General features: G+C 39.6%; 1 protein-coding gene across 4 annotated transcripts in view; it reads left to right on the forward strand.

Annotated features, from left to right (window-relative positions):
* DNHD1 (dynein heavy chain domain 1) overlaps positions 1-17726 on the forward strand; it is a 99886-nt gene that overhangs the window by 44729 nt on the left and 37431 nt on the right. For all 4 annotated transcript variants that reach the window (XR_004233301.1, XM_031962085.1, XM_031962083.1 and 1 more), the window contains exons 12-20: positions 5277-5593; positions 5940-6183; positions 9708-9865; positions 10178-10303; positions 10578-10854; positions 10993-11120; positions 11351-11549; positions 11851-11945; positions 13547-13763. Coding sequence is in view for 3 of the 4 variants with exons in the window: in XM_031962085.1 (XP_031817945.1) it covers positions 5277-5593; positions 5940-6183; positions 9708-9865; positions 10178-10303; positions 10578-10854; positions 10993-11120; positions 11351-11549; positions 11851-11945; positions 13547-13763 (1761 nt within the window). In the remaining variant the exon portion in view is untranslated. The remainder of the gene's footprint in view (positions 1-5276; positions 5594-5939; positions 6184-9707; positions 9866-10177; positions 10304-10577; positions 10855-10992; positions 11121-11350; positions 11550-11850; positions 11946-13546; positions 13764-17726) is intronic.

Raw genomic sequence — 17726 nt, forward strand, 5'->3', positions numbered from 1 at the left:
TATAATATCAACAGTAGGAATTGATAGATTCTTATTAAAAATAATTATATAATATATAAAATATTTGAGAGACTACCTTCCAAGAAGAACCTATATGAATACAACTACAAAATATTCTTTACAGAAATAAAGACAAGCCTAAATAATTGAAAAAAAGTCTTCATAGGTAGGCCAAACCAAGATAATGAAAAGATCAATATCTAAATTACTTGTTCTATACTGTATCAATCAAATTATTAAAATGGTTACTTTATAGAGATAGAAAAATCATAAATTTATAAAGAAGTTCATTAATAATAGATTTAAAAATTCTTCAGGGAGATAATGAAAAACATTAAGGAATAGAATCTAACAATAGCAAACTCAGCTACATTATTTAGCAATAATCACAAAAATGATTTGCTACATAATAGAAAAAAATGAAGCTAAATGATACCTTTGATAAACCCAAACACTCCTGATACTGGAGTAAGGACTCACTAATAAAAATTGCTGGGAAATTTAGAAAGAAGGTTGGTAGAAAGAAATTTGGTATAGATCAAAGGTACAACCAATTGCACCTTCACATGAATACATGCCTTCGTTTTGAAGGGAAGAAATTATCCATAACTATGAATCAACAAGAATCACAGAAGATGGAGTGGAAAATTTTGGATATACAATGGTATCTCAGTACTTACCCTTAAATGGTTCCAGAAGGAACCTGCATGAATCTCCAATCCACAGCTTAATAGGCCTTCCCTATTCAGTTCCCCAAAGTGGCAAGTGGGGCTAACAAGCTAGCCTAGCCCTGCCCAGCGAAGGCTCTTCCTCCCTTCTTGGCCCAACTCACTTTTGACAGTAACTATGACCTTCCTGCTAACTCCACCCCCTCCAACCTTCCCAGAAAGGAGTGTGGGGGCGGGGGAAGACTGGATGTGGAAGCTGAAGCTGTGGTCCAGCCCTGGAGGAATACCTTGTGCGGCTGCTGCTGCTGCTGCCTCTGCCTGGGCTGCTGCTTGGGCCACCACTGCTGCTCCATGTCCCTTCATGTACTAGTGTTTGGGGAGCTGGCAGACTACACTGCAGTCACATCATCCTATAGGAACTGCCCCATGACCTCCCCACCAATGAATGCAATCTCAGCATCCTAGGCCCCAACTTAGCAGTTCTGTGCACCAGGACATCCTTCACTGGAGAGGAGCTGCCTGTGGCCAAGGGCAATGGTAGGGGGTTGGGGTTGGGGTTAGGGAGGGGGGAGGCGGCGGTGACTGGGCAGTATCCTGGCCAGTCTCACATTGCCTTGGCTCAACCAAGACAATAACCAAGTCTGGAGCATGCATCAAGTGCTGAAGCATCTTTTCCGGGTCAAAATGCATCAGATAGTGAATTCAAGTTTTGAAGCAGACAAGGGCCTGGGTACCACTATTAGTCTTCAGATACTTAGTAGCTATGTGGCCCTGTTTGAATTAAGTGACTTGCTTAAGGTCACAATGAGGCCAGATTTGAACTCCGGAAGATATCTTCCTGACTACAAATTGGGTACTAGCTGTGCCACCTAGCTGTCCTTAAAATAGTCACAACTGGCATTTATACAGATGCCAGTATTTGATATACAGTGTTCCTTCTAGACATTTGCTTCATAATCTATTGAATTCAATTTTTGATGCTGTTCAACAAGGGGAAAATGCTTCAGCGTTGAATGCTGTGTGACTCTGGGCAAGTCACTTAATACTGTTTGCTAAAGTTCCTTATCTGTAAAATGAATTGGAGAAGGAAATGGCAAACCACTCCAGTATCTTTGCTGAGAATATCTCATATGGGGTCTTGAATAGTTGGAGACAAATTTTTATAGCCTAATTTTTTTTTTTTTTTTGCTGAGGCAATTGGGGTTAAGTGACTTGCCCAGGATCACACAGCTAGGGAGTGTTAAGTGTCTGAGACTAGATTTGAACTCAGGTCCTCCTGACTTCAGGACTGGTATTCTATTTACTCTGCCATCTACCTGCTCCTACAGCCTAATTTTTAATCTAGACTTTGTTCAAAGATCTTTAGGGAGGAGGAACCTATTATTTCCCAAAGCAGCTTACACTTTTATAGCATATACTCTGGGGTGTTTATTCCAACTCTGTTTTCACTGTCAGTTGGAGTCAGAACTCATCTAGCTTTCAGGTTTTTTGGAGTAGCCCTGAGGATTTGAAGATTGTCTGTGCTCTGTAGTTCATGAGCTCCCACCAATATATTTCTCATCATGTTTGTCAGTTGATTATTTAGTCAGCTAGACTTAATTAGCTTTTAGTAAGTGGTATTTACTGTAATGTCATATAGTAAGAACAATTGATGTAAAACATGCTCTCACAATCTGGGACATACACATTCACAAGTATAATTTGAGTCCTGGGAAAAGTAGACTTATGCTTATGAACAGATGAGGTGAGATCTTTCAAGACAGTTGTGAAAATCGAGTAAGGCTTCATCTATTTCAAAGTTTGAGTAGGCCTGAAGGACTTTTTAAGCATTAAGTCAAGGGAGTACTTAAGTCCCCTCCCTGCTATCCCCTAAGGGCATACTTAAGTCCCCTTGTTATCCTCCTATGACATGAGTGTCTTTGTGTTTAGGCCAAATATGGTCAACTATGTACTTATTGGTCAAGTTCAATTTCTTGGGTAGTTCCCAAGTTTAGAATGTAAGATCCTCAGCCAATAAGAATGAGGGTCAGTGGTGGGAGGGGGTATTTGCATTAGGGATAAAAAGGGTTACCCTGCCCCCTACGGAGCTTCTTCCCTTCAATTGTCTGCCCCATGGGTGGGATGCCCAAGATCAAATAAGAAACTTTGCTTTGCTTCTTGATATCTCTCCAGCTTTTTTTAATTAAATGCTGTCTGAACCACACACTTAGAACATGTGGAAAGGTGGCAGTTTACAGGTCCTATATTAGAAGTCCTTTTCTTCCCTTAGTGGAATGTTCAGAAAGTGTCCTCTATGCAAGGTGTAGTTTCCTTGCAAGGCTCCTTGTAGATTCAGTCTCTTCTCCATTCCCAGTGCACATATTGTTGTCCTGGGAATACAATGATACTCTGGACTGCTCAAAGGCTCTGGCTAAATTTGGGCAGGGGAAGGAGGCCAAAGTTGAAGCCAAGGTAATCTCTTCTCCATCTCCCCAGTGATTTCCTCTCAGAGACAAATCTCTTTTCTGCTACTATGTACTCACTTGATTCCAAATCCCTTTGGGCCTAAAATGGCTTGATATTTATTAATAGCCTCATAGTTCTTCAACTATTATAAACATTCTTCCTGAATGGTATCATTTCTAATTCATCTAATAGCATATTAGAGACTTCTAAATTTGTCAAGGCCTTTTCACACTTTGTTGAAATGCCTTTGATTAATTTAATTCACTTCTTACCTTTAAATGAGACGGAGTGGGATGAGTTGATTTGCCCATTTGGTCTCTCTCTCATGCTACCTTTGGGGACCACCTCCAGGCATCCTGATCAATATCTTGCCACTGGATCCAGATGCTTCTAGAGGAGAGAGTGCGACTGGTGATTATGGACAGCCTGCCTCATTTAAATCCAATTTACTTACAAGTCATAATACCATCTTGCCATATAAGACATTATATGGACCCCAGAGACCTTTTTTTTTCCCCTGACAAGACCTATATCCAGAGGGGTACATATAGATGTAAAATTGTTCATGCTTTCTTCATTGTATAATGCTGGAGAAACCGAGGCAAGATAGAGATTAGAGAGGTTTTAATAGTTTATTTGGATTTCTGAAAGGGAGAGATTTTCTGGAACCAAAAGAATTCATTTTTGACCTCAGGGCTGAATGAGACTTTTGTCTCAAAGAATCCAGCAGCAAATGTGAGTTTCCCATGAAATATATATGGCTCTAAACTTGGGTAGGTAAACAAAGGTGAGGAGGGTGAGGGGGTAGAGTTCAAACTCTGATGAGCTGAAATCTCTAAGAAAAGGACCATCAATTCAGTTCTGACAGGTTGGGGGGTAGGACCACAAATTCTTACATATTGGGAAGACTTAGGAGGTATCCAACTGGAGCCAGGAAGTCTGAAACTTAGAGATATAGACAATGACAATTAGGTATCTGAGAGAGGACATCTGGAGTCTTGTCTTCTGGAATGTCAGACTCCACAGTCATAATTATCTCAGTTCTAATAAGCAGAAAAGAGGGGTTGCAACCAGGGGGTTTGAGACAGAACAATTCAAGGAATTGAGACAGAACAATTGGGGAAACTGAGGCAGGGTAATTTAGGGAAACTGAGGCAGAACAATTAGGGAAACTAATTGAAAGTAATGTCAGAGTAGGCTCATGAACTTATGTATGCATACATGTACGAAGAGAGTAACTATGCTGCCCGTGAAAGATGTATGTCTACATGAATTACCTGTGTGAAGCCTTTGGATAGACATTATCTTGGCATTCTTTCCAATCCTTCTCCCAGGGAGATTGCAGATTGAAATTCTCACTTGAGGGAGAAAGAGAAGGGACTTAAGGCTGATTGTTTTATAATCATTCTTTAAAAGAGAGGTCTGAGACTTGAATTATGTCCATCTGGCACCATCACTCCTTCCACCTCCTGGCCTAATATTGCTTGTCTTTGGGTATGATTTTGATATAAAACAAACTACTTTTCTTATAGCTTTTAAGTGGAGAAGCTTACCCCAAGCTTACATTCACAAGCTTAATTCCTTCCTACCAAATCCTAGTTACACAAAATGTGAAGCACAAATAATGAATAGTGACTAAACTTTTTTATTGAATCATATTACATATAGCATTCAGAGAAATTATACAAATTAGGATGTACTGGAAAATATGTAGACTGAATGAGCTCTTTAGCTTAGAGTGAAATGAGATCTCAAGCCCCGATCTCACCCAAAGAGAAAATCCCTAAATTTTCTGAGGAGGCAAGTTGATAATTGGAAATATTGAGAAGATGGCTGCCACTTCCAGTCTTTCTGTCTGTCTCCATATGTGTCTCTTCATACTGAAGAGTATATAGACCTTCTCAAAAAAGGGGGGAAAATGTCTCCTCTTTAAAGCTTTTGCTCCTCCCTTTACTTATCACATTATATTTAGCATTCTCCCCAGCAGTCTGGAATCACTCATCTATAACATGAAATATCCCAGGGTGCTTTGTGCTTGTGTGACTTGTGTGAATTTGTATTTGTGTGTATTCTGGAGCTGATTTTAATGAATCTATGTATGTGATGGTGATACATGGAACAGACTTGATGTCTATATCAGGGTGTGTGTTTTGTGGACACTAGATGAGGCTCAGACGGGAGGAAGCACAACGAACACTTCAACTATGCTAGTGGAGGAAGAGGATGAAGAGGAATTAGACTCTGCCTTAATTTCCTTGGCATTGCGGGCCCAGTCTAATGAAGCCGTCAGAATCTTTTGTGGCCCTGAGACAGAGATGGTGCGCTCCAGGAAGCCCGACTCCAGTGCCAGACCTCTCGAGGTACTTGGACACAGAATAAGATCCCAGTATGCTCCTCCTAGCCGAATCCAACTACAGATTGATTTGGACACAAATGACGGAATCCAAAAGGCTCTGGCTACCCAAAAAACATTAGTAGAGGTAGGGAGTAAGAGAACTCCCCTTCTCTGCTCTTCCTTCACCTCTCCTTCTCCATTCTTACTTTTATTTTACCCCATTCTCCTTTGTTTCTCTTTCTTGTCCTCCTGCAGACCATATGGTCTGACTATTTTTTCTTCCTTTTTGAACTTTACTGGCTCAGACCTTCTTAATACTTAATGACCTCTTTCCCTATGACCTCTTTCCCTCCTTGACTGTTCTTTCCCTAATCTAGACTATTTCTACTAGACCCCACCCCTTCATTTACTCGACTCTCTTACCTCCTATTCTTGTTAGTACAGAAGGGACTGTGCCCCACAGCCTCTCATTGCTTGTCTGTTGCATCTAGGATATGCTGTTGGAAGTGAAGAAGTTCTGTCAGAATTATAAATGGCTCAGGAACATTCACCAGTTTCTGAAAAACTGGGGTCCCCAGAAATTGGAGTCCATTGAGAACTGGTCCGCTACAAGATACCAGAGGCTCCTCACTGATCTGGAATCCTGGCAGAACCGAGTGAGTGAGGTGCCTACGGAATTGTTCACTGAAAATCTGCTACTGCGGCTCAACTGTAATTGTGTGCAGACAGACATTGGTGAGTTTCCTTCTCTTGTTTCTCTACTGCATTCCCTCACCCATTTCTCTTTCTTTCCCTTCCCTGACCTCTTTGCCCTACCTTATTCTCCTCTTCTCCTTTTCCTCCTTCTCTCTTCCTTTCTAGCCCCTTTCTCTTCCCTTCCTTCTCATACCTCTCTCCCTTCCCTTTTTTATTCTTGCTCTCCCTTATTGCTCCCTCTCTTCTCTTTTCATTACCACCTAATGTACTTGGCCTATCAGTAGCACTCTGAATCTTATTCCTTTTTTTGCCCCAACTACACACTGTAGAACACAAATCCAATTCAGTTTAATGACCATTTTAAAAGCTTCTACTATTTGCAGGGCATTGTGTTAGAGATGAGTATCATGTACATAGAGAAGAATAATAGATAATGATGTATTATAATGGATTAGAAGTGGGTCTCTTTCTTATAAATTCTCACTCATAAGTAAATTGGAAAATATTCTGGGGAGGGTCAACTAGTGACACAGTGGATAGAACATTGGCCCTGGAGTCAGGAAGAACTGAGTTCAAATTTTGCTTCACACACTTGATACTTCCTAGCTGTGTGATCCTGGACAAGTCACTTATCCCTGATCATCTCACTGCCCCTTCCCTCCCCCCCCCCAAAAAAAAAATCCTGATGGGGGGATGGGGAGAGGGAGAAAGAATCTCTTATGTATTATCAAAGAATCCAAGAGTTGTAGAACAGAAAGTTGCATAGGCCACACAGTCTAGTATTCAAGGAGGAGCAAAGTGAAATCTTCTTAGATCGAATTTTTTTTTGTAGAGATATCAGGGAACTACTGAAGTTTTATGACTAGGAGAATGACATAATGTATACTTTAAATATATCAAGTTTGGTAGGTGTGAGAAAGATAGATTGGACAGGGGAGAGATTGTTTTCAAGGACATCTTTTAACTGATATTTATCAGTTAAAAGACTATTGCAATATTCTAAACTAGGAGGATCTGAAATAGTGTGGTAGTTGTGTGAATGAAAAGCACCATGACTACCAAGAATTGCTGTATTTGATATTCCTATAAAATTCCAGGTGGAATTCTCCAGTAGGCAATAAGTGATGCTAGACAAAGGTCAAGAGAAAAAAGGCCTGTTACCTAGATTTGGGGATCATTTTTAAATCAATAGCTAAAGGTATAAATAGCATGCTTATCAAACTGCAGGTGGCATAAGGTTGTAGCAATAGCTGGCATACTGGATGACATATCTAGCATCCACAGAGATCTTTACGGGCTAGAATGATGGGCCAAGTCTAATAGATAAAATTTAATAGAGATAAATGTATAGTTTTACGTGTGGGTTTAAGAAATACATTTCACACATAACAGACTACAGGAGGCACTGCTAGACAACACTTTGTCTGAAAAAGGTTTGGATGGATCACAAACTCAACTTGAGTCAGCAGTGTGAAGTGGCAACCAAAAAAGTTCTTGAGACCTTAAGCTGCTCAAACTTAATGCATAACTTCCCAGCACAAGATGAGAATAGTGTTTTTCTACTCTGCCTTAGTCACACCACATATGAGTGTTAAGTTTAGTTCTAGATGTCATAGTTTAAGAGGAACATGAATAATCTGGAGAACTCCTTATGCTCAGAGGAGGGCAACTAGAATAGTGTGGAATCTTAGGGATTATGAAGACCATTTAAAGAAATGATTTCAGAGGTACAGGAGAGGTATGATAGCTTTCTCCATATATTTGAAGTAGTGTTCTATGGAATAGGCAACAGGTTTGTTAGTGTTATCCCAGGGGGTGGAACCAGGAACAATGAGTAAAGTTAAATAGGCAAGTTTAGAATTTTATCAAAAAACACTTCCTAACAATTTCTTTTATGTTGAGTAGTTTTTTCCAAATGTGAGCAAAGGGGCACCCCCAGCTCTTGAACAAAAATTGAAGGTACAATATGGATATTGGGTATGGGGTAGCTTTTATTTTGCCAGACACACAAAGAATCCCAGAGGAACCAATGAACAGATATAGCACTCAATTAGGTTGTCAGCTCTCCCTTTTCTCTAACAGGAGCCAAACTTGGGTTTGCTAGTGAAGGAGAAGCCTGCTATTCCAGTGAAATTCCTTTCTTCCACAGGGTGATGAATAGCCCTTTCTAGACTCATACTGCCCCCTTGTGGTTTAGGCCCCCATTCCCTTACCTGATTAGCATAGTACCAATAGATCAATGTCTCTTGGTACAACATCATTTATATAGTTAACTTAAAACAGTAGCAGAAGCAGCAGTACCTTTCAGAGTGAAAAATGAAGAAGCATAAATCCAAAAAGCCAACTGAGCTTTCAATTCTAGAAAGTCCACAAGGTACCACAATGAAGGACAAAATCCTTACCTCTGAATCTAGTTTCCTCAAAACTTTTACATTATCTTCTCCAGAGACTTTTAGACAATGTCCCAGAAGCCAGGGTTTGTAGATTCTATGGAAGCATCTTTCATCTCCATTACCATAGCAACATAGGTTTCCATACTTACTGCCTCTTGGGGTTATTGTGAAGAGAACAATTTGCAAATCCTGCAATGCTTTATAAATGTAAGTTATTATGATCATAGGCATTTCTAATGACCTTTCCATGGTGTGGTATGATTGAATTTCTCTATCATTGTCCTTTTAAACTTATAGGTATAATTGTGTAGAGAAATGCACTTGAAGAAGAAAAGGAGTGTTTGTTAGGAAAAAGAACCAGGAGACAAAATTGGTAGCAGTAGGAAGAGGACTGTAATTTTCAATGATCTCTGAATCCAAAGAATCAGTTCCAGGGATAGTAATGAGGGCAGGATGATCTAGCCTTCAAGTTGTATTTCAGGGGCATTTAGTAAAGAGTGTAAAATGAAATTTCCTCTGAAATTTCTAATATCTAGATCTAATAAACTGGGAAGCAGACTGAGGGTCTATGAAACTGAGACTCATAATTGGATCCTTGGCATCTTTTACAACTTCCCTTAGATTCTGAGATTCAATTGGCAGCTCAACAGCTGGGTCCTACTGCTGCCATCCCTTTGGAATGTGTGCCAATGTCTCAACTAAGACTTAGAGGCTTCTTTCCTTGGCTATAGCTTCAAGAACAGAAATATTTCTCATCAAGCAAGGTATTGATAGTCATAGAGTTGTAGGCCAGGAGTCCAAAGGTTAAAAAATGTCCTCCTGTTTGGGGGTAAGGAGTACTTAGGCGGTAACACTATCCAAGTTAGCAGACACTGAGTAGAGTCAGCATGTGAAATCCAGCTCTATGTGACTGGGTTTATTAGTGATCATTTGGTTCTAGATTCCTCTGCTCATTTGCTTAAGTCCAGGCTATTCATAGTCCATTCATCTCCAAAGTCCAAACTGAGTTGTTCCCTCAATCTTTCATCTGCTCTTTTCCCACCTTTCCCTTCTATCTACCCTTTCTTCCACTTTTCCTCAACTTCCATACTGCTCCCATCCACCCCACTATCTTTTCCTAACTAACTCATCTCCCTGACACCTCCTTCCAGCCTACTTTTTTTTCTCCAGGGTCACTGTTGAAGAATGTCAAGGATGACATCCTGGCTCAGGTGAATAGTGTGAGGGACACTGAATGTGAAGAGCTCATGAATGAACTCTCAGAGTTTGTGGAAGTTTTCCAAAACATCTTTGATGACATCCAGACCATTACCAAGTGTTTCCAGAAGGTGGGCATATGAGTATATGATTATAACCCAGGGACCTCATGGGAAAGATCCTGCCCCTGGCTACATGGAGCCTTGCTCTGATAGTAGTGTCCTTGGACAAAGCAAGCTCCTCATTTGGTGTGGAGATGGAAGTGGTGCTTCTTGTCTTCTGTGTGACTGTTCTGTGGATTAGATTCTAGAAAAGGAAGGTGCTAGTCTATGGCAGTTAAACAGGGAGGAAGCTCCTGCTGAAGAGAAGGAGCTGAGGAGGAGAGGGCTTTGGATGGGGAGCTGGTAAGAGAGGGCATGGGTCCTGAGGTGAGGTGCCTGCAGCTGACAGAGGCCAATGAGAAGAGTGAAGACCTGGAGGAACGAGTAGATCATGTGTGTGCTCTCAACAACATCATCCGATCCCACTTTGGCAAATTATCCTATGAGGATGAGGGGCTGGAGATTGCGGTGAGAAACATGCTGGACAGGACTCTTCCCAGGGCTTGTCCTCGCCACTCCCTCGGGGGTCCCTGGGCCTCCCTGGGGGTTCCTGTCCCTCCCTGGGGGTTCCTGTGCCTCCCCGGGGTCTATGTGTTTCCTTTGGGGTTTTTGTGCCTCCCTCAGGGTCCATGTACTTTCCTCAGGGTCCCTGTGCCTCATTCGGAGTCCCTGGGCCTCCTCGGGGTCCCTGGACCTCTCTTGGGGCCCCTGTGGTTCACTATCTCTTGCTCTGGGCCTGTAGCTGCTAGATGTGTGGGAGACCTTCCTCTTTGAGCGGCAACAGGCCTCCGAGGTCCTACTGGGCAGGCAGAGCACCTTGGTGCCCCAGCTCCAGGAGATGATGTCAGATGCCCTGAAAGAGATGGAAGACTTGAGCATTCAGGCTCTCAATGACCCTTTCATGGATCCCACCCAGGACCAGCACAGCACTGAGCAGGAACTTATCAAAATGGAGCATAGATATTTCTCCATTTCTGCCCACCTGGCGGAGCTGCACCATGCCTATGTCATCCTAAGTGGTACAGAGTTCATTCCTTGTACTGTGTGATGCCCCTTGTTTCTGTCTCTTGTGTCTGTCTCTTTCTCACTCCTCTATAATCCTCCCTCCCCTTTCCTTGGGAGAGTCAGGGGCCTAGAAGTACTTCCTTCCTCTGCAGGGGAACGCTCGCCAGTGCCAGAGCCTCAAAGAGGGCCCCGGCCCATTTTACTGCAGCAGCGTGTCTGGCATCTCTTTCGTGTGATTAGTGAACAAATTAGTGAATGGAAATGTCTGGCTTTTAGTAAGGTATGGGTAGTTTTCGGGCTAGAAGTATTCTAAATTCTATCCCTCCCTTGATTCAGTCTCCCTCCACATCCTCAACCAATCCCATCCACTCATAGCACAACTCTCATTGTTGCTCTGCCCCTGCCTCTGCCCTGGCTCAACTCCTGTGACAGCCCAGACAAAAGCCATTTGATTGATTTGTCAAGGTTTAGTGGGACCTGCTGATGGGAGGTCTCCATCATTCTCCTTAGTTCAGCACCTCTTTGGCCTGGGACAAGACAGATGAATGGTTGACTGAGGCCGCCAAGTTAAGCAGGCTATTCATGGTAGCAAATCCTGTAATACAAACCTGTATGCGCCTGGTGGAGGAATTTCGGAGCTATTTGCCAGTGCTTTCTATGATGGACTACTCCCACTTGCAAATCAGCAGCTGGCACTCCATTTTTCGAGGTGGGAGAGAGGGTCAGTGGGTGGAGAAGCAAGAGATGTCCTAGTCAACCTGGTCAATTTTCCATCAGTTCTAGAACTTGGGCCCTTCCTTTCTCTGGTTTCCTTCTTTCATTGCCCACTGGATATAGGGTCCTCTCTTTCCCCTAGGAAGTCCTAAGATTGTTGGCCTCTTTCTTCATTTTACATATCTACCCACACCCCCTGCCTAGTAGATGGGGCATCCCTTCCTCATGTGGAGAAAGGTGAGCAGGTTCGAGCCCATGTGGTCACTCTAACCTGCTCTGCTCCTAACTTTCTATAGCCATGGGGGCAGGCTGCCCTGAGAACATTGAACTCCTGACCTTGGGCCAGCTGCTTTCCTACCCTCTGCTAGAATACCGAAATCGAATCTCTCAGGTAGGACTGAGGCTGGGTTTGGGTTGGAGGATGGAGGTAGACATTAGTTAGGCTGGAGTTAACTTGTGAAGCCTCCAAATGATTATGTCTATAACAATCTCTGTTAGTATGAGTGGGGGGGCAGGTTGTCAGGTTCCCCTCCTTTGAAGAGGGGGGTAGAAAAGAAAGCATTGTATTAGGGCCACGTAAGGTAGGTCCATTAAGAATAAGCATTCCTAGACTCGTCCCATGTCCTTTTCTGATAAGGTTATTAGTTGGCAGAACAAAGTAATGCCATAGTCCCAATATCTCTTAACTTCAGCAAAGCATTTATAAATTGGAAATAATTCATGGATAAATATAGATAAATTAGAAAAAAAATAACACAAAACCTTCTGGGATAAGATATCAAAATAAGTAGTTGAAGATTATCTAGGTGAAAACAATAGTAAGATGAAAGCTGGTTAAACAATGGCATTCAGGAAATGTTTATTAATGGTGCTCAATCCAACTGAGGTCTTCAATAGGGTGTCCTAGAGATTTGTCCGTAGCCCTGTTCCATATTATCAATGATTTAGATCCAGATAGAGAAGGCTAATTTATAAAAATTTACAGATGGCATAAGAGGAATAGCTAAAACATCATTTGGATGACAGAATAATAGTGGTGATAAAGATGTTAACTTTGTGTTTCACTTTAATGATTATAAAAGCCTTTACCTCCGATTATCTCATTTTATCCTTATATAATGATCCATGTTGTCAGAGCAAAGATTATTATCTATATTTTATAAAATAGGAGACTCCAGGTTTTTGACTTCTGGTGTCCTCTCCAACATTGCAATACTAGACTAAAAACATCTAGGAAAGGTTTAGCAGAGATAAATATAAAGTTATATGTGTAGGTCCAAAAACTAAATCATATATATAAAAAGTGGAAGTCATTTTCAAATGAAAATATCTGCTTTGAATTTGTTGTTTGAAATCACTATGAGACATACAGACCAGGACTAGAGGTAAATAAATATGTGTAGATTTGTATATAGATATTGCTTATTGAAAAGTCTAATACAATCTTAGACTATGTTAATAAAGGTATAGTGGCCTAAGGGAATGCTTTTATAATTTTGTCTTTATCAGGCCACACTTGGAATATTGTGTTCATTTCTCTGTATAATCTTTTAGAAGGCACATTGGCAAATTGAGACATTTTCAGATGAGAGCCTATAAAAAGGTGAAGGGAAATATGGAAAGTTCTGTTGAAAGAACTAGAACTATTTGGCTTGAAAAAGAAAATTTCTAATAGCTCTAATAGAAAATATACTACAAATTTTTTGTTCTTGTCTAGAAGGGCAGACCTAGAAGCAACAGGTAGAAGAACAATGATTCAAATTTTAGTCTCCTTAGGAAGAATTTCCCTTATAGTCAAGGCTGTCTAGCATTAAAATAGGCTGTTTACTTTATAAAAACAGTTTTTATAAAATAATGATCTCCCTGTTACAGGATATATCTAAGTAAAGCTTTTAATCACCACTGTCATAAATATTGTAGAGAAGAGTCCTTCACGGGGAATGAGGTTGGGCTTTAAAAAACCCTTTTCAATACTGAGATCTATCATTCCAGATATGGATTAATGAGAATGAGCGCCACCAGATTCAGGATAGTATGCGGGAGCTGGAACAGACTTGGAAGGGCCAACAGCTCCGTCTTCTCAATTTTATCCTTTATGTGCCCTATGAGCCACCTCCTTCAGAGAATTCCCGGAGACATTCGCACAGCCGAGGCCAAGGACAGCAGTTGGAAATAGTGGCTAAGGACAGCGGTACCTATATGCTGTCTGGTAATGTTTAATATTCTCTAACTCTGCAGTTGTCCTGACTAGGATATAGTCTCAATTTTGTCACATCCTTTAACTGTGAATTCACTACTTTATAGAGCAGTTCATTCCATGGATAGACAGCCTTAATTGTCAGGAAAGAAGACTGAAATATGCAACAGATAGATACATTATCTATCTTATCATTCTTATTATGGCAATGCATGGATTTTTTCCTCCAGGATTTTAGAATGTTTTCTTACAAGATCATGCCACAATTTTTTATTTTCCATTTTCTGCATTAATTTCCACCTTCTGGACATGCCTTTAAAAAAATATGTTGGTCAATTCTTTCCTCATATATTAACATAAGTCTTTTTTGGACAACTTCACCTTTTTCTTCTCCCCCCCTCCCCCAAAATTTTTTTGAGTCCGCAGAATTTCTTTTTTTTGAACTTCTCATATCTTTTGGACTGACTTTCTTAGTAAAATTTTAGGTTATGGATCCTATCTATCCTTTCTCTGAACTTTTTGAATCTTCTGCGCCCAAATCTTGCCTGTTTTTCAGATTGTAGTGTGAAAATATCTGAATATATATGCCCAGTTTTCTTCTTTTTCTAGAACAAAGCTTCTTTGTTGCAACCTTATGTGGGATTGCATATGAATGAATATGGGGGGGTGTCATGAAATTATGATTTATTTGATGTCTCTACCTATTTTATATACCTATATTCCCAGGGCTATGTAAAAATTTCTTGGGTAAGAAAGGATGAGTGGAAAAAGTTTAAGAAGTCCTAAGAAGTCCTGTTCTTTAGAATGAATTTTAGAATGAAATGGTAATTTCATATATAACCTCTTATTGATATTCCTTTCATTTCTACTTGAGCAAAAGCTCTTCGTTTTCAGTTGGAACCAGGCCCAGGATGGGAGATTCTTTCACTGGTTCCTCCAACACTGGAAAGATAAAATTATCATTAAGGATAGCTTTATTATTAGGTATTATAACTCTTCTGCTTTTGGCACAAAGATCGCTCACAGATATCTGGGCAATTGAAGTTGCCTCTATTCCAGGTTTGAAAGCTCTTTTCCTAACTCCTCACCTCTTCTTTTTGTCTTGGTAGTCTCTAGTATATAATGCAGTAACAATGTTGCTTCTTATTTCTGATTTCATTTGGTATTGAAAGGAAAAAGATTAATGCTTTGAGTGCTTTGTTCTATATAGCCTTTGTAATCTTTGAGCTGTAATCATTAGGATAAAGAAATAACTGTATGATTTATATTAAGAGCATAGTGCCATATTAAAAAAAAAAAAAAAAGCCCTGTGTATAATCAGACTATGATATAATGCCAGGGAAATTGCTGTGTTAGTTAACTTTAGAAATGTAACTAAATCATTTTAAAGTGTGTATCTTAAGTATATGACCATAAGAATCATACTTAATATAGTAATCTTTACATTAAAATAATAAAGGAAGAAAACCTCATCAAAGGGCTAATTGAGAAGAAACAAAGGATGTCATAAAATTAGGACATAGTGACCTGCAAAATGCAATCCTGCATGAATCAACTTCTGGAAGATTTTGTTACCATGCATGAATCTATAGATCTATAAATAAATGTAAATTTGATATATCTTGGGGCCTCAGGTTTCAGGTTTCTTTTTTACAATATTCACCTAAATACTCACCACAGTTCATTGCCCCTTGGGTTTTGGAGTTCTTCAAATAAACCTGTCTTTATAATATATGAAGTTATAGTACCTCTTCATTCCAATTCCTTAGTCTATTCTGTCCCTATTAAATAATACCTATCTAGAACCATTTTCCAATCATAGACTCCATCACACCAAGTTTCAGTGATATAGATGATATCAAATTTGCTTCATTCATTGATTCAAATAAGCATTTATTTAGTGCCTGTTATATGTACAGGTAACTGTTCTGGTTAGTTATTGTCCTTTGCTCTTGAAGAAGACCAAAATGACATCGCTATGTTGATGTTAAGGTAAAGTACAGATTGTGACTGATCAGATCAATATGAACGTGAATGTTCTTTTATCGGTTGGGTACAAATAATCTATACAAATATTTAGAATGGAGATGTCTCTAAATTTGCACATCTCATGTTTCTGTTGCACTACACTGCAATTCTGCTTCATTTATGGAGCACAGCATCTTCTTGGATGTGGGTTTGCCATTGGATAGTCCTTTGCCAGCATCTCCTGTGTCATGCAATCAATTCCAAAGTTCTTCAGAAAGACCTTGAGAGTGTTCTTATATCATTTCTTCTGATCACCATGTGAGCATCTTTCTTCCCCGAGTTCTCCAGAAAGTAATTGTGTTTTTTGTTTTTGTTTTTGTTTTTTTGGCAAATATATATTGAGCATTTGAACAACATGGCCAGGCAATTGTAGTTGTGCTCTCTGTAGTAGAGTTTGAATGCTTGGTAATTTAGTCTGTTTGAGAAAAGACCTCATTGTTTGGTATCTTATATTGCCAGATAACCTTCAGAATCTTCTTAAGACAATTCAAATGGAAGCAGTTTGGTTTCCTGGCATGATGCTGGTATACCTTCCAGGTTTCATAGACATACAATAATGAAGTCAGACAGAAGAAGAAAACAAGTCCTGGCCATGAGTGACTTTCTACTGTGGAAGGGATATAGAAGCAATCATTAGTGCAACATGACCAACTAGAGGGATATCTTGTTATCTGAGACTTAATACCTGAAGAAAATTGCCCTTTTCTTGTGATTCTTGAATGGTTTAGAGTTAGAAATTATCTTGGAGGTCGTCTAATAGACCTATTTAGAGTTAATCTAGATCTTAGAAGTTGTCTAGTCAAAGCTCTTATGAAGACTGAGATGTTAAATGACTCCTAAAGTCATCTCGACAGTGACAGGATTAGAATCTAGACATGGGTCTTAGGATTCCAGATCCACACTATCACACTGCCAGAAAGAATCTAGAAGACATCTTCAGAAATTATAAAATTCTACTCAGAAACCTAAGATTTTAGATGATGTTTTTATCATTGCCATAATTTGAATATATGAAGAGAAAGGAAGATATGGAAAAATGAACATCTTGTTAAGAAGATAGTGCTTAAAAATAGAATTTGGATTTCTAAATGGTGGCTTAAGATGAGCACCTGGGAGAAAGGAATGTATGAGGGCTTTCAACTGAAAAAAAGAGAAGAAACATCACAAATGCAACCTTTACACCACATATTATGGAGAGTCGCAAGTATGATATAGGAAGAATAGCAATGGAAGTGTCCAGTGGAAAGGAAGAAACAATATCTAGGAAGAAGAGCAGTAATAAGTATTGTTGTCTCAGATTTCTTTATAGGGATTATGTGCAGAAATATGCAGACTATGGGTACAAAGTGAATTTGAAATCTTAAATTTAAGATTATTGTGATCAAGAAAGTCTTAGGTATAATTGGAACTTAATAGGATATTTAGTTATTCCTGGAATATGGCAATGGAAAGCTATACTTCATTCAAAAGGACTAGTGTAGATAAAAGACATGGTGAAGTCACATTGTAAATCAACATAACAAACTATGTAGAAATCCATGAACTAGACCATGGAATAAAAGTGGGAAAAGGATTTATATGATCAAAATGAACACAGAAATGATATTCTGATGGAATTATGCTACAAACCACCTGGCCTGTAGAAAGTGAAAAAAATGATGAATTTAAGATGTCTCAAGTTGACATGGAAGCAGAATATGTTAATAATAGGGGATTCTTTGTTTCTCCTGGAATCTTATCTGCTAGAAGTAAATCAGCCAAAAAATTACTGATTTACTATACTGATAAGTTTATCCTTCATAAAGCAGAGTAATGAATCTGCTATTCTAGAAATGATTCTGTCCAAATACTTCCAATGTTTTTTCCTTAATCATACACATCACTGAAATCTGAAAGAAAACTAAGGAACTAAGAGAATAACTTGGGGCTGAAATAAGTCACCTTGAA

The sequence above is a fragment of the Sarcophilus harrisii genome, chromosome 3 (assembly GCF_902635505.1).
Source record: "Sarcophilus harrisii chromosome 3, mSarHar1.11, whole genome shotgun sequence".
In the NCBI taxonomy this organism is placed as follows: domain Eukaryota; kingdom Metazoa; phylum Chordata; class Mammalia; order Dasyuromorphia; family Dasyuridae; genus Sarcophilus; species Sarcophilus harrisii.